Source organism: Elgaria multicarinata, chromosome 10 (assembly GCF_023053635.1).
Source record: "Elgaria multicarinata webbii isolate HBS135686 ecotype San Diego chromosome 10, rElgMul1.1.pri, whole genome shotgun sequence".
Classification (NCBI taxonomy): domain Eukaryota; kingdom Metazoa; phylum Chordata; class Lepidosauria; order Squamata; family Anguidae; genus Elgaria; species Elgaria multicarinata.
In genome coordinates, this window is record NC_086180.1 from 39,517,726 (window position 1) to 39,536,137 (window position 18,412).

General features: G+C 38.0%; 1 protein-coding gene across 3 annotated transcripts in view; it reads right to left on the reverse strand.

Moving 5' to 3' along the window:
• SCLT1 (sodium channel and clathrin linker 1) overlaps positions 1 to 18,412 on the reverse strand; it is a 62,949-nt gene that overhangs the window by 30,671 nt on the left and 13,866 nt on the right. For all 3 annotated transcript variants that reach the window (XM_063135519.1, XM_063135521.1, XM_063135518.1), the window contains exons 10-16: positions 15,588 to 15,658; positions 13,244 to 13,334; positions 13,025 to 13,116; positions 8,108 to 8,285; positions 6,291 to 6,389; positions 3,806 to 3,877; positions 2,898 to 2,972 (exon numbers count right to left, since the gene is read on the reverse strand). In XM_063135519.1, coding sequence (XP_062991589.1) covers positions 2,898 to 2,972; positions 3,806 to 3,877; positions 6,291 to 6,389; positions 8,108 to 8,285; positions 13,025 to 13,116; positions 13,244 to 13,334; positions 15,588 to 15,658 — 678 coding nt within the window. The remainder of the gene's footprint in view (positions 1 to 2,897; positions 2,973 to 3,805; positions 3,878 to 6,290; positions 6,390 to 8,107; positions 8,286 to 13,024; positions 13,117 to 13,243; positions 13,335 to 15,587; positions 15,659 to 18,412) is intronic.

The window sequence follows — 18,412 nt, forward strand, 5'->3', positions numbered from 1 at the left end:
TTTGAAATATTGACAGCAAGAGCATTCCCTGAGTGGAATTCCACTCAGGATACTCCTGCCAGAGGGAACGAGTTGGCAGGCAGTCCTAGTCTCCTGTGTCCCTCTGCAGCCCCCAGCATCACCTCCTACTTTGTTTTGGAGGGTCCCCCAGACTTCTGGAACAGATTTTCATGTGGCATAGGGGACTGCGGAGGTAGAATGGAATTGGCAAAGACTGCCTCCTCTCCTGTTCTGCTAGCAGAAACGCTCAGCTGGATCAGAGGTCTTTCCCAGATGGAAGTAGCCCTACTCCTGCAGGAGGCAGAATCTGGATCCAAGCCAATGTTTACTGCCTGCTGCAGCTGGATTTGTACCAATATTGTATTGTTTTCACAGGTTTTAACTTCTTGAGCTGCCTCAAACACCAGTATGTGGCAAAGAGGCTATTAAATAAATTGTGAAAATTGCTGTTTTGAATCCCTCATATCATCTACCCATATTATAATTGTGTTCATGCTCCTAGTTAACAACTTTAAGGTTAGTTGCATTTTTTTAAACCTGGCCTTCTTGCTTTTCAAAGAGAGACATAGCAGAAGGTGAATGTTAGGATGATGCTCTTTTGCAGAAAGCAACTTTTGTGCATGGAATAATTATTTTCCTAACACAAAAAGCTAATGGCAAGAAATAGGACACTGGATCCAAGGAATTTTACTTCATATAACTAGGGGCATGTCTACACGAGACTTTTATCCCGGGGTCATCCCTGTGCATCCACATGACGCATAGAGGATCCCTGTGGCAACCAGGGATGACCCCTCCATTTTTGCAGGGTAACTGGTTTCCTAGTCATCCTGATTTTGCCTGCAGTCCTGGGAACGTTCCGAGGAACCCATGTCTACATCCCACATTAGGGCATTCTACTTTGTGCTCACCACCTTAATAAATTATACTGGTGGGCATGTGTGTAGGGACGCATCTCAGGGCCTGGGTTCATACAGATGCAGACAGCCCTTTAAATAACTTGGTCCAAGCTGTTTAAGGCTATAAAGCTAATCACCAGCACTTTAAAGCCATTGTGCTGTAGTGGTTTGAGTGTTGGACTAGGACTGGGTAGACCCAAGTTCAAATCCCCACTCAGCCATTAAGCTCACTGCGTGACTTTGAGCCAGTCACTGACTCTCAGTCTAACCTATCTCTCAGGGTTTTTGTGGGGATTAAATGGAGAGGAGGAGTCATGTACACCACCTTGGGCTCATTGGAGGAAAAGGCACGGTATAAATGTAACAAAATAAATAAATGCATATTTAAATTGATCCCGGAAACATACTGGCAACCAGTGTAGCCGGTACGAAATTGGTGTTATATGCTCTGATTGCCTCGTCCCCTCAAGCAAGCAGGCAGCTGCACCAGCTGAAACTTTTGAACAGTCTTTCGATACCGTAACATGCATTCTCGGGCTGCCTTTGGTTGGGATGGCACCAGAACATGGATGACTATAGGTAGGTCTGCTTTCTCCAGATAGGGACACAGCTGGCAAATCAGCTGAAACTGATAAAAGGCCCTCCTGGTAACTGACACCACCTGCGCTTCCACAGATAATGCCGAGTCCAGGAGAACCACAGTTTCCCAGTGACTAGCTGGAAGAAACACGAGGTAGAGTTGTGTGCCAGTTGCATATTGATGACGCTTTAGCTCAAAACTCCAGATGACTTCTCTCAGTGTCATGTAGATTTTAAAAAGTATGGGGGACAAGACAGAACCATGAGGCACTCCAAAGGCCGTGGCAATGGAGTGAAAAATGAGTCCTCCAACATCACCTTTCTGGGCAAGTCCCTCCAGAAAAGACTGCAGCCACTGTAACACCATGCTGTCCAGTACAATCCAGCTAGGAGACCCAGGATATCATGGTTGATAGTGAGGTTCAGGTTAGCTAACAAGGTTGAATCTCCGCGATCCATTCTCCAATGTAAGTCATCCACCAGTGACCAAGGCTGATTCTAACTCAAAATCAGGTTGGAAAGCAAATTGGAATGGATCCAAAGAGTTAGCAACATCCAAGATCATCAGAAGCCACCATCTTTTCTAGGATGTTACTAAAGAATGGTACATTAGCTACTAGGCGATATATCCAGATTCAAAGGACTGGCCACCAATGTAGTGATGGTCACCAGTTTGGATGGTTTTAAAAGGGAGTTGGATAAATTCCTGGAGAAGGCTATCAATGGCTACTAGCCCTGAAGGTTATGTGCTACCTCCTACTTTATTGGTCCCTGGTCAACAGCTGGTTGACCACTGTGTGAACAGAGTGCTGGACCCTCGGTCTGATCCAGCATGCCACTTATGTTCTTATTCAAATTTGGGTGTTTTTTAAAAAACAATTGTTTAACCACTGGCTGTTTAAGTGCATTGGAAACCACACCCTGCTTCAAAGAGGTATTAACCACTTCTGAGGTCCAGATGGTAGGCCTAGTCCTGGCATCTTTTAATATCCAGGAAGGCATGAATCCAAAGAGCAGGTGGTGGTCTCAAACCACCAAGTAATTTGTACACATCATCAGGCTGCACAAACTGAAATCTATCCAAAACGATACGATTACATGGAACCCTGGCCACTTCCATCTCTGACTCTCTCAAAACAATGATGTCCAAGTCAGAATGAATGTGAGCGATTTTGTCTGCAAAATGTCATGCAAACAAAACATAATGTGGTGGAACTGCCTAGCCATTTATTACAACAGTACCTTTGTATTTACCTCAGAATGGTTTGAATGCTTTGCCTAGATCTTTTCCATACCACATAGTAAGTATTAGGTTTTTCTAGGCATACAATCCCATGAAAATTAGCTTGGGTAGTGCCACAACGATAAGCATACTACAAACTAATTCATAAAAACTGCACAATAGGAAAGAAGTTTTACCTTCTCTAATTCTTCTTCCACTGCTCGCCTTTCTCTAACAGCCCGCTCAATTTGGCTCTGCTTCTCTCCACACTCCTACCAAGAAAACAAAGTGCAAGCAATCTAAAAATCAGGAAGTCCAATAACGCTGTAATTGCATTTGGCAAACAATGTCGGGTAGAACTATCAAGCACCTGGTACCAATATGTGCACTGTCTTCAGCATATGACATATGGACACGTTCTGCCTTCTTTTAGCTTTCTTTATCCTTTAGTGTCCTGCCTTCATTCACTGCTCCCAAGAGAGAAGAAGTAGCCCCCAGAGAGTGGAGGAGTGCATTTTGGCCCAGGGAACAATCCGTAGACGTCTTTAAGGCTGAATCGGCCCTCTGTTATCCCAGGTTCTTAAGAAGGACATCTCCATCCTTGGGCATAACAGAAAGTAAGGCTGTGCCTGAGCCATCCATTCATAGGGCTTTGAGTTCCTCCATGATACTCTATGGCAGATTGTAAAAATGTTGAGCCTCAACAGCACCTTTATGGTATTTTGGGGGCGGGGGAGCCCATTCCAGTTCATTAACTTACTTAAAGTATTTGGGAAGGCTACTTCCCTGGAGGCAGGCTTTAGTTTAGGAAACTGAATTCATGAGACAGCCCACATTTCTCCCCACCTCAGAAACTGAAACTTAAACGAACAGTTGCAGCAAAATCTAAACCATACCATTTGATTTTTTAAAAAATTTAACAACACATAATAAATCATATACATACATAACAATAACATTTCTTTTCATTTCATAGCTATACATTCTACTTCTTAAACTAACTCACATTAATAAGTGCCCCCCACCCTCGGGATCTTATTCTACTTTCCAAAAATGCATTGAGTCTTCTAGAGGTGTTCTTCCTCTCTCTTTTGACAAAACATACCATTTGAAGTGCTGTTAGTTCTTCTGTTAATCGGGAAATCTGTATATTATACCTTTTCCTTTCATTTTCCACCTAATTTTAAAAAATAAATTGTATATTATGCAATAGCTATTTGTTCTAATCATACAATGCACTATTATGGCTGAAGGACCTACAGGCCAATAAACAGGTTGAATTATATTAAAGAAGATAGGATATATAAAGAGGAATAAAAGGAATAAAAGTAACTGTAAAATTATGCCTGTGTATTGCTGTGCTAAGTAAATATATCCTATATTTTTGTGCAAGATGTCCTATCTAATATTCCTGGAGACACCTTTGAAAGAATAAATGACTATAAGGAATAATTATCTTATGTGAACTGCCCAGAAAGCTTTGGCTATGGGGCGGTGTACAAATGCAATAAATAAATAAAATAAAATAAAATAAAATACTCAAAAATAAAATGTTATAAAACATGTGGGAAACAGCATTTTTCTCTTTAAAAAGCTATGTAATACTAAACACTGTCACACGTTGTTTTTCTTTTAATGATTTTCTAATTTAAAAAAGAATACATATTGGGAATACATATTTAGTTCAACAGTCCAGACTTGACTACAGTTCAAAAATAAATTCCAATGAGAAAACCAACATTAAATACACAAATGAATAGGCTTTTTGAATTCAAAGATAAACTGCTGCAAACTTACAATTTTGTTCAGTATTACATATTTAATGAAGTGCAAAGTTGGTATACCAATTCTATTGTTTCTGACTACCTTGAAATAGTCCTTATACTAATACTGTCAATAAGAAATCTTAATTTTCTTTTAATAATGAAGCCAATAGCATCACTGAGTCCAGTGAAGTACACAGAGGTATGACTCAGAATCTACATAATTTGCCATATGTTTGTAAGATTGTAGTGCCTGAATTTGCTTTCCTTTTCCCCCTCCTCCTCCCTCCCAATCCCCTTTCCTTTTGTCTTTTAGATTGTAAGCCTGTGGGCAGGGACTGTCAAGAAATACTTTTGTAAGCCGCTGTGAGAGCCTTTTTTGGCTGAATGGCGGCATAAAAATCCTTAAATAAATAAATAAATAAATATGTCTCAAGGTAGGCATACAACATGAATCTATGACAGCCATTTTGGATTTCAGTATGGCAGCTACTATTTGCAAGACCACCAACCTGACTTTTCTAAACAGAGGTGGATCATCTCTGATTGAAACACAGTTTTGCCACCACTTGTGGTACTGATTGGCTACAATGACAAAATCTACAGACAAAGGGTTGTATCCAGTAGTGTCATTCCACTAGCTCAAAGCTTCTACCACTTGCAGAAACCACATTTTTCTCCATGCACAAGTGTCAAATCTAATACTTTGAGTCCACTTGTGCAAGTTGTTACAGAACTCATTATGACTTAAACTAGGTGTTGCTTGCACTAGTTGGCATGCCAATTGTTGTAATTTCCAGCTTCATTGGTTGCCAGTCCGGGTCCAATTCAAAGTGCTGGTATTAACATTTAAAGCCCTAAACGGCTTGGGGCCGGGCTATCTGAAGGAACGCCTCCTCCCGTATGTACCTGCCCAGACCCTAAGGTCATCCTCAGGGGTCCTTCTCCGTGAGCCCCTGCCAAAGGAAGTGAGGCAGGTGGCTACCAGGAGGAGGGCCTTCTCTGCTGTGGCACCCCAGCTGTGGAATGAGCTCCCTAAGGAGGTTCGCTTGGCACCTACATTATATGCTTTTAGACGCCAGGTGAAGACCTTTTTATTCTCCCAGCATTTTAACAGTCTATAAATAATTTTTAACTTGGTGTTTTAAATTTGTAATTTTGCATTGCTGCTGTTTTTATCTGGTTGAGCTTTTATATTGTATTTTATATTATGGTTTTATACTGTTGTTTTATACTTTGAATGTTTTTAATTTTTGTGAACCGCCCAGAGAGCTCCGGCTATTGGGCGGTATAGAAATGTAATAAAATAAATAAATAGATAAATAAATAAAATTTTCCACTAGCAAAACATTGGATATAATCCCTTATTGGTCCATTAATACTTTACAAGAATTTACTTTTTTGTTAAAAATGCACTTCCGCATAATTTTTTCAGATGAGATATCTATTTTTAACATTAAAATGTAGCATATTTTTCAGTTTCAATTACACACATTTTTCAGTTTTAACTATGAAGTTCCAGCTGAATTTGCAATTTAAGTTCTTTAAACTTAGGTCATTCATTTGTATTGGCTCTGATGGAATTCAATTTATATAATTTGTCTAAATATTTTGTTTATAAAGAGCAGTAAGTTTTCCAATTACAGCCCCAATCAACAAATGAAGTTATTTAAATCTTCTAACATCGGGCATCCAGAAAGAAATGTTTGCAAATCGAGATCAATTTCACATTTATACAAAAATAGTTTTTAAAGTATTAGTACTATTGATGTTATTTTTTAAAAAAGAAATTGTAAGAAAACAAAAGTTTTAAGCATGATAACTCACTTCCTTTCTAGTTCTTGATGCAGCATCTTGAAGCAGCTGAGAAACTGCTTCCTTCATATTTTCAATTTCCTCTTCTTTTTGTTTCTCAGCTAGCATTGCCTAGGGAAGGAAATAAGAGGCATATCCCATTTAAAAAACCTTCCTGTAGAGAACAAGCCAAGCCACAATTCTGAATAATAAGTAGTTAAAGGCTGTGGTTTTCTACTAAACAGAAAATAAAATGATGGTTTCTTAACAGGCTCCAAAACACTGATGTTTAATATACACTCTCAATGAGCTTTGGAATCTCCGACATCTCTGCATGTGGATCACTCTAACCCCAGCTAATTGTGTGCTTTGCATTTTACATATCATAAGCCAATTTTTGGAATTCTACCACAGTATAAAAGCAACAAAGAAGTTCCTTAAAAAGTCCAAATTGTGGATGCTAAACTTGTGATCTCAACCCAAAAGCTGCCTGTCAAACCATTCAAAAGACAAGAACCTCTTTCTAGAAGCAACAAATATAGGAATTCCCCAACAGCATTTGTCTACCTCATTGTTGCACTTTTCCTGGTTTTGAACAGGTTTTTTTCTTGATAGAATTTTCAGTTTAGTAATATGGAGGTGTTATTTGTGACCCTTCCACCTCCAAGATATCCAGTCTGAATAATTTCCCCCCTTCCGTGGGTAGAATATAAATATATAATAACCTAGGGAATGATCCAGTGTTTCAGCACATCCTTATTTTCTTGTCCTTTGCATCTATTCTATGTGCAAAATTCTCCAACTGCCAATCCCCTTGTTCTATCCTTCCTTCTTCATGCAGGGTGAAAACTAGATCATCCCTTTCTTCTTAGTTTTGATTATCAAAATACAAGTACTTTAAAGATCGATTTTAAGCATTGATTATTTTGAATTGAAACATACTAGTACCACTCCTTTAAAAAACATATTCAAAATTATGCATTAATTAAATTAATTAATTAATTATTGCAAGATGAAACGTTTTTCTTTCTGAAGTGCTGCTTTTCCTTAATTCAGTTGCACTTAGTACAGCCCTTTGAACTACCAGGATGATTTAGAGTTGACGACAAAATCTTTTGCTTTATGGGGGTGGAAATGTCATTCTTGAATTGCATTCATGGCAAACATTATACAAGCCCTGTGATTAACTGTTTTAATGTCAAATATGAGAAATTATGACTTTACATTGTATGCTCTAAGGGAAGATCTCTTCAATGGGATCTCCAACGAGACATCCCAAATTTTAATCTAGTGTACCAATAAAAAACTTTAGACATTTCCCAGTCATTCCAGTGAGGGTAGTTCAGCTACTTTAGAAAATGTCAACTGTGCTTGGTGGAAAAGAAATCACATTTCCTGAAACTGAATGATGAAGGTTTTCCAGTGACAGAGTTATACAAGGCACAACTTGCGTTAAAATCTTGAAAGCCTGAGAGTATTCATCAGCAAGATATATAGCATTCATATATAAAGTGTGAGATTTAGTTTGAGAGGGTCCCCTTCTGTGAACTATTCCACTCAGAGAAGCTGGCTTCCCCAATTTCATCCAATTTCTCTTTCCCACTCCAGCCCTCCATGCCATATTCTATGCCATTCTACAGGACTCCCTAAATCTGAGGAGTGACTTTTCATGGGGTACAGAAGGCTACATTGGGCAGGGACAGAAAAGCATCTATGTGACAAGAGTTCTAGTGCTTCTCGGGATCCAACCCCATGGTTCTAGTTATTTTTGGAAAGAGTAATTAGGTAGTTACTTAATCAAGTTGTATAAAATTCAGGTAACAAAATCAACCCCCTAGAGCTTTGCTTACCTGACTCTTTTGCAGATTAGCTTCTTCTAAGAGTTGCAAGCTGTCACGGACCTTTACCATGGCATCATACTTCTCTCCTTCTGTATCAGTGCACTTTGTTTGCAAGTCCTGGATTTGTTTTTCTAGGCTTGTTCTTTCTGTCCTTAGCTGTTTAGAATCTTGGGCAGCTACACAAAGTCTGTATATTAAAACAATATATATATATATATATATATATATATATATATATATATATATAAAATTTAAAGTATATTTACTGACAGAAATTAAATTAGAAGCAAGTGATATTACAAAAGTTGTCAGGCCTTGTCTCCTAGGAAGGATGAGTTTTTATGAATTCCTTTTTCGGCGATGTTTGAGTCTGCCCAGGTCATGCAGGTTTTTACTGTGTCATCAAGGCCAGAGTTTAGATGCCCAAGAGGCAAGAGGACAGCAACCTCTTTCAAACTTGGATCTGATCTGATGGCTATAATTTATGTTTTTACAACTTTTGAGTTTTGTAGTCAAAATTATTTTTTATGCTTTTTGAGGGGAATCTGAGTTGGGTTTTCTTGATCTGAATCCAAATCTGTCTGTACCTAAGCAATACACTTCACTGTGATCCCAACACAAGAGTGGCAGCCAAGATGGCTGATGTCAACAGCATTTACTTGCCTTTGGGGACACAATGCTGAACTACTTTTGAAGGACAGCTAATAGTAGGCCTAATATTGATCCCCAAAGTGAAAAATTACAAAATAGCTGCCAACTGAAATCTGTTTGATTTGTAACCAGAACAAAGAAAGGTTTACAACTACAGAAATAGCACCTTACATCACATTAGAACGACTCTTTTTATAACTTCCAGTTCTTTTTATATTTGCTTTTTATATGTTTCTATATTTCTACTGAAGGTATAGTAGGGGCAAAATAATAGGATTCCTTGATTATTTTACAGAAATCAGATTTATTTCTCTAAAGTTTTGATAGAATCTAAACCAGCAAAAAGAAAAAACTGGAATTATATTAAAGGAGCACAAAAAATGGATACAAACAAATGAATACTATACTTCAAGGGAGGACCTTTAAACTGCTGAATCTCAGCCATCTCTTAGCTGAACTTCTAAAAAATTGGCAATCTCACCACAAGGACTCTCTGGGCAAGATGATATAGTCTTTCTTATATTATGATCAGAATGTACAGGCCTATACAATTTTGTTAGAATATTTTTCTCAGAATTCCACATAAGCATAAACTGGAACTTGAACGACATTGAATTCTTCTTTATGAAAGTGTGTAGCCAGTGCTTTAAGAAACCACCAGATATTTTTCTCTTAAATTTTCAACTGCATAGCTATTGATAATAAAATTCCACATCTTGTCATTCAAGGTTGTTTCATATGGCCTTAACTGGAGGGCTACGTTCATAGCCAAGGACAATGGGTTGGATCTAGACTTAAGAGTAGACTCACTGAAATAAATGGGACTAATGTCAGTCATGACTAACTTAGGTGCTAGTGATTTAAATGATATTCTGTATTAGCAGTCTATGGTTCCACTGTTGCCCAGAACACAAAATCTGAATTGCAATGATATAGGGCAATTCAGAGAAGCCTATGGGAAAAATTGAGGGGAGACATGATAGCACTCTTCAAATACTTAAGGTTGTCACACAGAGGAGGGCCAGGATCTCTTCTCGATCATCCCAGAGTGCAGGACACAGAATAACGGGCTCAAGTTACAGGAAGCCAGATTCCGGCTGGACATCAGGAAAAACATCCTAACTGTTAGAGCAGTATGACAATGGAACCAGTTACCTGGGGAGGTTGTGAGCTCTCCCACACTAGAGGCCTTCAAGAGGCAGCTGGACATCCATCTGTCAGGTATGCTTTAGGGTGGATTCCTGCATTGAGCAGGGGGTTGGACTTGATGGCCTTGAAGGCCCCCTTCCAACTCTACTATTCTATGATTCTATGAAAAACTACATTGTTTTGCTACTTCATTTGTTACTTATTTCCCAACATCGTAATACCTTAGTAACTCCTGGGGTTACCAGTTTGTGATGCAACTACAAACAGAAGTTTAAGTACGTTATAGGAAACAGATAAATACTTTCTCTCATTTAAACTGAGAAAACATATTTATGAGACAAGTTAATACTGCACATTTTCTCAATTCTGGAAATAATTGCATTGTTTTGTAAGAAATTCTCAGTTTTTCAAATGTTGGTCTGTTCTATATATTTCAGGAACATTACCAACATTTGGTATTGTATAAACACAGCTATAACTTGCACTTTATGCAGATATGGTTTACGAAAAGTGTATCAGGGCATATTGGGAGTGGGGGATCTAACAAATTCAAAACAATGGAAACATGTTGAAAAGAACAATGATTTGCATTAGAGATGACTGACTGCTTGTATTCAGAAAACATCTGCACAAAATTTTGTTCATTGGCTGAGAAGGGAATCAAGCCATGTGACAAAACATTTGAAAGATAAACAACAACCCACGCACCCCGAAAATAGAAAAATGTGACCCAATGTTCTGTTAACACATTTTCCCTAAAAAGAAAACAGAAAGTCTGTTACAGAATTTTAGGATATTTCTTAGTGAAGCCAACACTCTCTGAGCCTATTCAATAGATTGTATTTTGACAATTCCCAAACTAAAAAGTTAAGCTAAGTAAAGAGCCAGACCAGCATGACCTGCTACTTTCTGGTGGTTTGGAGGATTATCTGAAACAAGCCTCAGCACCACACCAAATTATAGTTAAGCTTCTTTATCCATGTTTTGGTGTGATGTTTTATATATGCTGCTAAAGGGAGGAATTCCAACAGAGAGTCTTCTTGTTGGCCGCTGTTAGGCTCTGGAACACCCTGCCAAGAGAGGCTAGATGCCCCTCTTTCTGTTGTCCTGTTGTCATTCCACCAGCAGGCAAAGGTGTTTTTAGTCAGGCAGATCTTTGGCATATAAACTAGTCTTTTAAAAATGTTTTTAGAATGTTGTTAACTGATTTTATTATTTTACTTTCTTTTAAATTATTACATCATACTGTAATCTAAACCACTTAGAGATTGTGACACAGAAGTATTGTAACTAACTAAAAAAAGTCTGTTTACTTCTCTTGTTATGTTTGTAATTTCTTTGTTTTATGCTATGTTTAATTAAGATGTTGTTAATCTGGATTTTATTGTTAGCTACCATGAACACCATATTTTGCGTGAAACGGCAGAACAGAACAGAAATTAAAACAGCTTTTAGTTTACCAGCGAACAGAAGCTACAGTATCCAATTCTAACATGGAGGATATTCCAAATCTAATGCTCCATTTCAGATATAAATTATGCCTTTCCATGACCCACATGCAGGAAATGTGTTTGCTCACGGTCCTTTTGATTTTCTTTATAGCATTTCCCAGCACAGAAGCCTTCTTCATACATTCAAGTGTAAAAAGCAATTTGTCAGCTTGTCTGATAGAGAAAGATGTAAACAACAAAAGGACAAAGCTTTGAGTAACTGACAAAGATAACCTTGCAGATCTGTTCCATGCTGCCCTGGGATCATAGCCATATTCTATTGATTTTAGTGGAACTTTCCTCAACTTAAGCATGCCTAAAATCAGACCCACAGCTACAGCTTAACTACACTGTAACATGCACCAGACTAATCGCTGGACTTTAGCATGTAGATTGTGTTGCTGGATACAATTGGTACGTGCAAAAGGATATTGCCTGGTATAAAACAGCCAGGCTAAGGTGCATAATGAACTACTTAGATTGTGTTTGTCAGTGTATGTTCCAATCTGATGGCCAGTGAATTTAAGATCCCATGCTGATTAGCTCTTTAGTGATGGACAGAATAATGATGGACTCATTTCCCTTTCCAACTAATGATCAATATTGTCAAACCTAACAGAACCAGCAATCTCTTCGGTTGGTATGCATGTATTTGTGGACATGGTTTGTGCAGTGTCATATTCCTAGTCTTTCAGTTACTTCTCATTAATATAAAAACCAGAGGCCAGAAAGATCACTCAGTTCCAACTTCATTTCCCTCGGACAGCAGAAGCAAAGGGGAGTACCCGCTGGCTTCTGACGTTAGTCAAAAGAACAAGGGCTGCAGAGTCAGTCAAGCCAAGACCAGCAGAAAGGGAAGCTCAGCCTGGCCCCAATTGGACATACCCATTTGCAACTTACCATGTTGCCCAGGCATCGTCAAACTGATCTACCTTCTCATTCTACAGCTCTTCCCTTCTCTTTCTATCCTGTCTACTTTTTTAGTTTGCAAGCCTGAGCGCAGGGCCTGACTTCCATTTTTTCTATATTTATTGATATGAGGCTCTTCAGGAGATAATATTTGTTTGAAAAGCAGAATAATATAATTGAATAAGTAAACAAACAAACCTGAGAGGCCTATTTAGAAAAACAAGATTGGATCCAAGAACTCATGAATGAAAGAAAAATAAGAACTAGTACGATTCTGCAAATGATTGTGCATAAGTCCACACAATGATATAACAGCCAGGCTCTATAGGAATTCCCACACTCCTTCAAGAACATATTTAGGTTTAGTTTCATGTTACCCAAGAAACATTGTATTGTGAGGTGCCAACCAGCCCTTCCATTAGCAGAAAACTGTAGAAGCGCACCTTTGAATCCATTCTAATAAATGTTACAATAAAAAAGAAACAACCCTAATATGTGATGCTGAAGTGAGTTATATTAAATGGCATATGACTTGGTGAAATCGGCAGAAAATTATTTAAAGAGAATGTTCAGGTATCTCAGCAATGCTTCTTATAATTTAGAGCAGAATCCTGTGTGTTCAGAAGTCCCATTGAGTTCAATGAAGCTTACTTCGAGGTAAACGGGTACATGATAGCAGCCTTAAAGTCCCACTCATTCTTGATGAAGTGATTGCTTAATGTTCTACCTTGTCTCCAATTGTTTTATGCTAGATTGCAACTGCTGCAAGCGTCTATCTGATGCTTCTTCTCTCTCCTGAGCAGCTAGTACCTCTTCTTCCTGGAAGCCACAGAAATTCAGTTTTTTTATATCAGAATTTTGCTTGGATATAAGAAAGCAGATGAATCATTAAAATAAAGACCAATTAATTCTTTGAGCATGAAATCAGACAAACAATGCAGTTTACCTTTCTGGTCATCTGGGCCCGAAGATCCTCAATGAGCCTGGTCATTTCTTCAACCTTTCCAGCTGCTGTTCTCAAGTCCAGTTTGGATTGTCTACATGCAAATATACACATCACTCTTAATTAAATTATCCTTACTCAATTGCAAAAAGAAAAAGGTTCTTAAAGTTACTAGTTACAACTGCATTTTCAAACGTAATGGAATTTTGTTGTGAAAAGACAATTTTGCCCTCGCTAAAAGGAGAACATTCGTGTCGGACAATAATAAGGCATCTCTTTACTCATTTCGTATCGCTTTGGTCAACTTGGTGTGTTAATAAATGGTAAGATTTCTGCTGAAACCACTTGTGTGGCAGTGGCAGGGGCCTCGTCTGGGTACCACTATGTCTATAAGCAGCTCACCGTACAGATCTCTAAGGCAGCACCATGATCCCCCAAGACTGTGTGGTGTGGAGATTTTCCACATAGTGAATCCATACATGTAACACCAGCTAACACAAGTGGTTGATATGTGAAAACTTAAAAGATATTTCTTTATATCTATACAAGCCTCAACACACTCAGGAACTTGGTTATAGTAGCCTTCACCAACTAGGTCCCCTCCAGATGTTTTGTTCAGGAATATTAGTTGTAGTCTAAAACATCTGGAGGGCACCAGATTGGGAAGACTTACTGATAGGTTTACATCTCCACATGTAGCTAAAAACGTTCAGTTGATGATATCTAATAAACCGCTAAGTTGCCATGCTTAATTCCATTGCACACAAGACCATTACACTAAAGTATTTATTCACTCTCATTCACTGCTACGTAGGCAAGGACAAGCCCCTAAGGCTGTAGCAATCAATGATTCATGCAAGGATTCTTTTTCTGAATGATACAAGAAAAGACTGTAATTGCATTTTAAACTTCCAGTGCAATTTTAGAATGAAACTAAAGCCAAATATAATACAAAAGTGATAAAATATGTAACTTTTTTTAAAAAAAACCAAGGAAGCTTAACTATTTTGTCCGATTTTCTTCAAATTATATAAAATGACTATTTGAACCTCCGATACATGCAAAACAAAAACACCCTTTAAAACCATAATACAATTAAAAATTAGACAGCTGAGCAAAGTTTACAACTTTTACATATATTATTTTAGACATACTTTCATGCTGAAATTCTACTTGGGATAAACAAGTGCCGGTAACTGATAATTTGCCTTACTGGGGAAGGAACACAGTTGAACTGCAAACCCAATGAAAGACTTTCACATACATAGACACACACACATATATGCCACATTTGGACATGTAACAACCCATGGTTAATAAATCAAGGGTTGTTTAGATGATGAATGGGAGTGAGCATGCATGCTGGTACCACAATTCCTGCTTATCATGGCTGGAGATGGCTGCATGGGGATATGGAGCGGTGGATTACTGAATCAACTAATTATCAATATCTCACAAAGGAAAAGACTGCTGCCATCCACTTTAAAAACAAGCAATGTTAAAGCCACTACTGATGAAAAAAACACCTCCCCCCCCTAATTCCTTGCGCTGTAAAATTATACACCCAAGCCTAGCATTCTTTTTTTTCCCTTTAAGTGAAGTTGGTTGAACATGCAGCAATTTATCGGTTCTAAGAACTTCTGGATGAAATGGATTATCTTGATCTATTTCAATATGGTTTAAGAATCGAAAACATTGCTGAACTATCACAGCTCAACCGTAGCACAACTAATTCAGAGGGCAATATCCAATGTGACATGAACACCATTGTCAAGTGCATTGCACTAGCATAAAGGACATCTAGAGCAACAGCAATAGCATTAGATGGTGCGACCGGTTTTCCAGGGAATCCTGTAACTCCAGACAACGCTACTGGTGTTGCAATAAAGGTCCCATATGCTAGCACAACATAAGTTGCATTAGTGCTTGTGTCGCACTGGATACTACCCAGAATAATAATACAAAATCAAATAACCATTAGCTTGTATTCAAAGGTGCTTGTGTGCAAGCGGAAACCATTTTCACTCATGAATGGTCATGCCCTGATTTTCACCAATTCCCCATACATTGAAAATAAGGGCACCATCATTCATAAGTGAAAATGGTGTGCAGCTCCCAAAACAGTTAGTGCAATATGGAGTGTGACACAGAAATTGTAATGGGTGGGGATCAATGAAAATTGGGTGGCACATTTCACAAGCACTTCCCACTCATGAAAAAATACCCTTGGATATAAACTGTTGTCACTTACAGTTTAGTATTACTGTTATGTATATTTGGGTTTAATGAACAAGGTAGAGAATTACTAGAGCTCACCAAATAAAATTTTTAGAAGCCCCATTTATACCTCTGTTGCTTGCGTAGTTGTTCCAGTTCTACATTCTGTTCCATTACAGTCTTCAGAAATACCCGATTAGTCTATAAGAGAAAAGCCTTTAAGTACATTTCACAAGATGCCAAAGACCTCAAAATCAAGAGGTCTTATGGTACAGTAAGGTTGTTCTTTGACACCAAAACCTATTTCAGATGTCACTTTTTAAAGCCATGGGAATCAGATTTAGGCACATGCAACTGGGCTGGTGGAAGCAGACCTTCCTAGCTCTTCTTCCCCTCAGCAGCCCCTCAAGCTCCATGAAAATGGTACACAGAGAGCCAGGGGACCCAGCTGAATGGTGTCCACTGTGATGTGATGAGGGGGATTGCCAAAAATTGGGCAGAGGCACCGTCTGCAAGCAGAGCCCTTCTGTCAATAGAAGGAAGATCTTGGATGCAACCCATGGATACACACATCTGTGTCTTAAGCAACATGAACTCTGCTTTTCAAAAAGCCTTCTCTTTCCTTACTGTTTACTACGCCACTGAATACATCTATGTCTCAGAGTGAAATGGAACTAATAAATAGTGACAGTGAAACTGAAGGTGCCAACAACCTTAGTGGAAGAGAGTTGAACTCTATTGAGATAAGTGAGTGGCTGTCACCATATCAGGCATAGTTCTTTGGGTTGCTAAAATTAATTAGTGTCCCAATCCCTACATCATGGCAGAAATTCCTGGCTTGTTGTTTAACTCAGGAATTATGGGGACGAGCAGAGTGCGCAAGCTGTGCACTTCATCTCTCCGCTTTGAGTTACTGGGTTGTTTTGTGATATACGAACCCAGAAACTCTTGGTTGTTTATGGGATAAACAACTCACAGTTAAACCAACAACAAACCATGGACAACTGTTGAGTTAATTCTGTTTAACCCATAAACAATGAGCACATGGCTCATATGCACAGCTCATCCTGCAATCCCTGGATTAAACAACCCAGGAATTGCTACCAGGTCAGTATTTTTCTTCTTAAAATTAGACAAAGTAAGGGAAATATATGTCTTTAAATTTTTACAAGTATTCAAATAAAAAATTCTATGTTATAACATTCAGTCACATTAAATGTGCTTTAGTATTTTCTTCAAATGTTTCTGGTCAAATACTTGTAGCATATTAGGACAAAAAAACACCACATCATGTTTTTTTTCTTTGTTGTTTACCAAATACAAGTAAAATAATTATGCTTAATGGAATCTCTCTAGGGCGTCAAAACATATTCTGATGCAAATGATCCTATGCAAATTAACCTAATTTGCACTGGAAAACGTTCTGATACAAATGAAAAATTTTCCTATGCAAACAACCCTATGCAAATTTACCTAATTTGCACTGGGAAATTTTCCAATTCAAAATTTTCCGGAAAACCTACATCACTGCTCTTAACTTCACCATCTCTTTCATTACCCTCTGACAGACATGACACAAAAGGGGGATCAGGAGTAATGCAGGGAGAAAAGCAGTACTATGGGTAATTAAAGATAAAATAAAAGTAGGTAAACAAGTTTTGTTCCACAGAGGCTTATTTCTTTATGAAGTAGCAGATTTATTTATTTATAATACTTTTATGCTGCTTAATATATTAAAATATCTAAAATACAACATAACAATACAAAAACAAAATAAAAATAAGAAATAATTAAACAATTAAACACTTAAAAATATTACAAAATCAGAATAAAAAAAATAGTGTGGTAACATAGTTCCTCATAGGTCAGGTAAAGCCTGTGTAAATAGGTGTGTTTTCACGAGGTTTTTAAAATTTCTGCCACCACTTCTAGCTCTTGAACCACACATGGGAGAGTATTCCACAGGATGGGTGTAACCACAGAAGAGGCCTATTTATTTGTTTACAGTATTTATATACTGCTTCCCCATTCAAAATTTTGGACAAAATTAAATAAAAAACAGAATAAAAAAACTACTTAAAAATACTGTTTAAGTACTCCATCATGGAACGACCAGTAAAGCCTTCTCAGAAGAACTCAGGGGTTGATTGAGTATATATATGGCTACCAAAAATTTTATTAAGGCAACCCAGCATGGGTTTTAGCCAGATACAAGAATCATAATATAAAAACATTACAGCATTGTATTAAACATCAAATATTGAACTTTTACATATAAAACATCATATATAGTGCTGGGATTTTTACCAGCAATCTTAGTTATCAGGGGACACTAAGTCTTTCCTAATTTTTGCCGCTTTCACTGCAAAGCAAGCCAGGTTTAACAAGATGGATTTCGCAGTGTTTGTAAATAAGTAGCCAATTTTATCCAGATCTGTATAATGAGTAATTGAAGCCAGAAATCTCGCTAGATGTTTATCCCTAGGGGTGTTGTATGATTTACAGTATAGAACATAATGAACTGTATCCTCTACTGCTTGGTCACCACAAAGAGTATATATATGGGAAGATGTTCAGCTAGGGATCTTGGTCATTTTACACCAGGGAGCCTTCAAAACTCCACAATGCCAAAGAGGGCACTCAGGAGTGATTAAACTGATGGTCCTATGTGACTTGCTATTCCACAGTATAGCAAGGGCCCCAAAAGAATTGCTGGCTACTGGAAAATCCTCTAGAATTCTGAAATCCCTCAGATCTCTGTATACTTTTTAATGTTCACTGTTTTTAACTTTTGTAAACCACCCAGAGAGCTTCGGCTATGGGGCGGTATACAAATTTAATAAATAAATAAATAAATATTTCCATCTCCCTCCAAGCCAGACACAGCCTGACTTCCTGACACACAAGCTAGCAGGTGCAAGTCTGCTCTATATGGAGCTATAACACAAGCAGCAT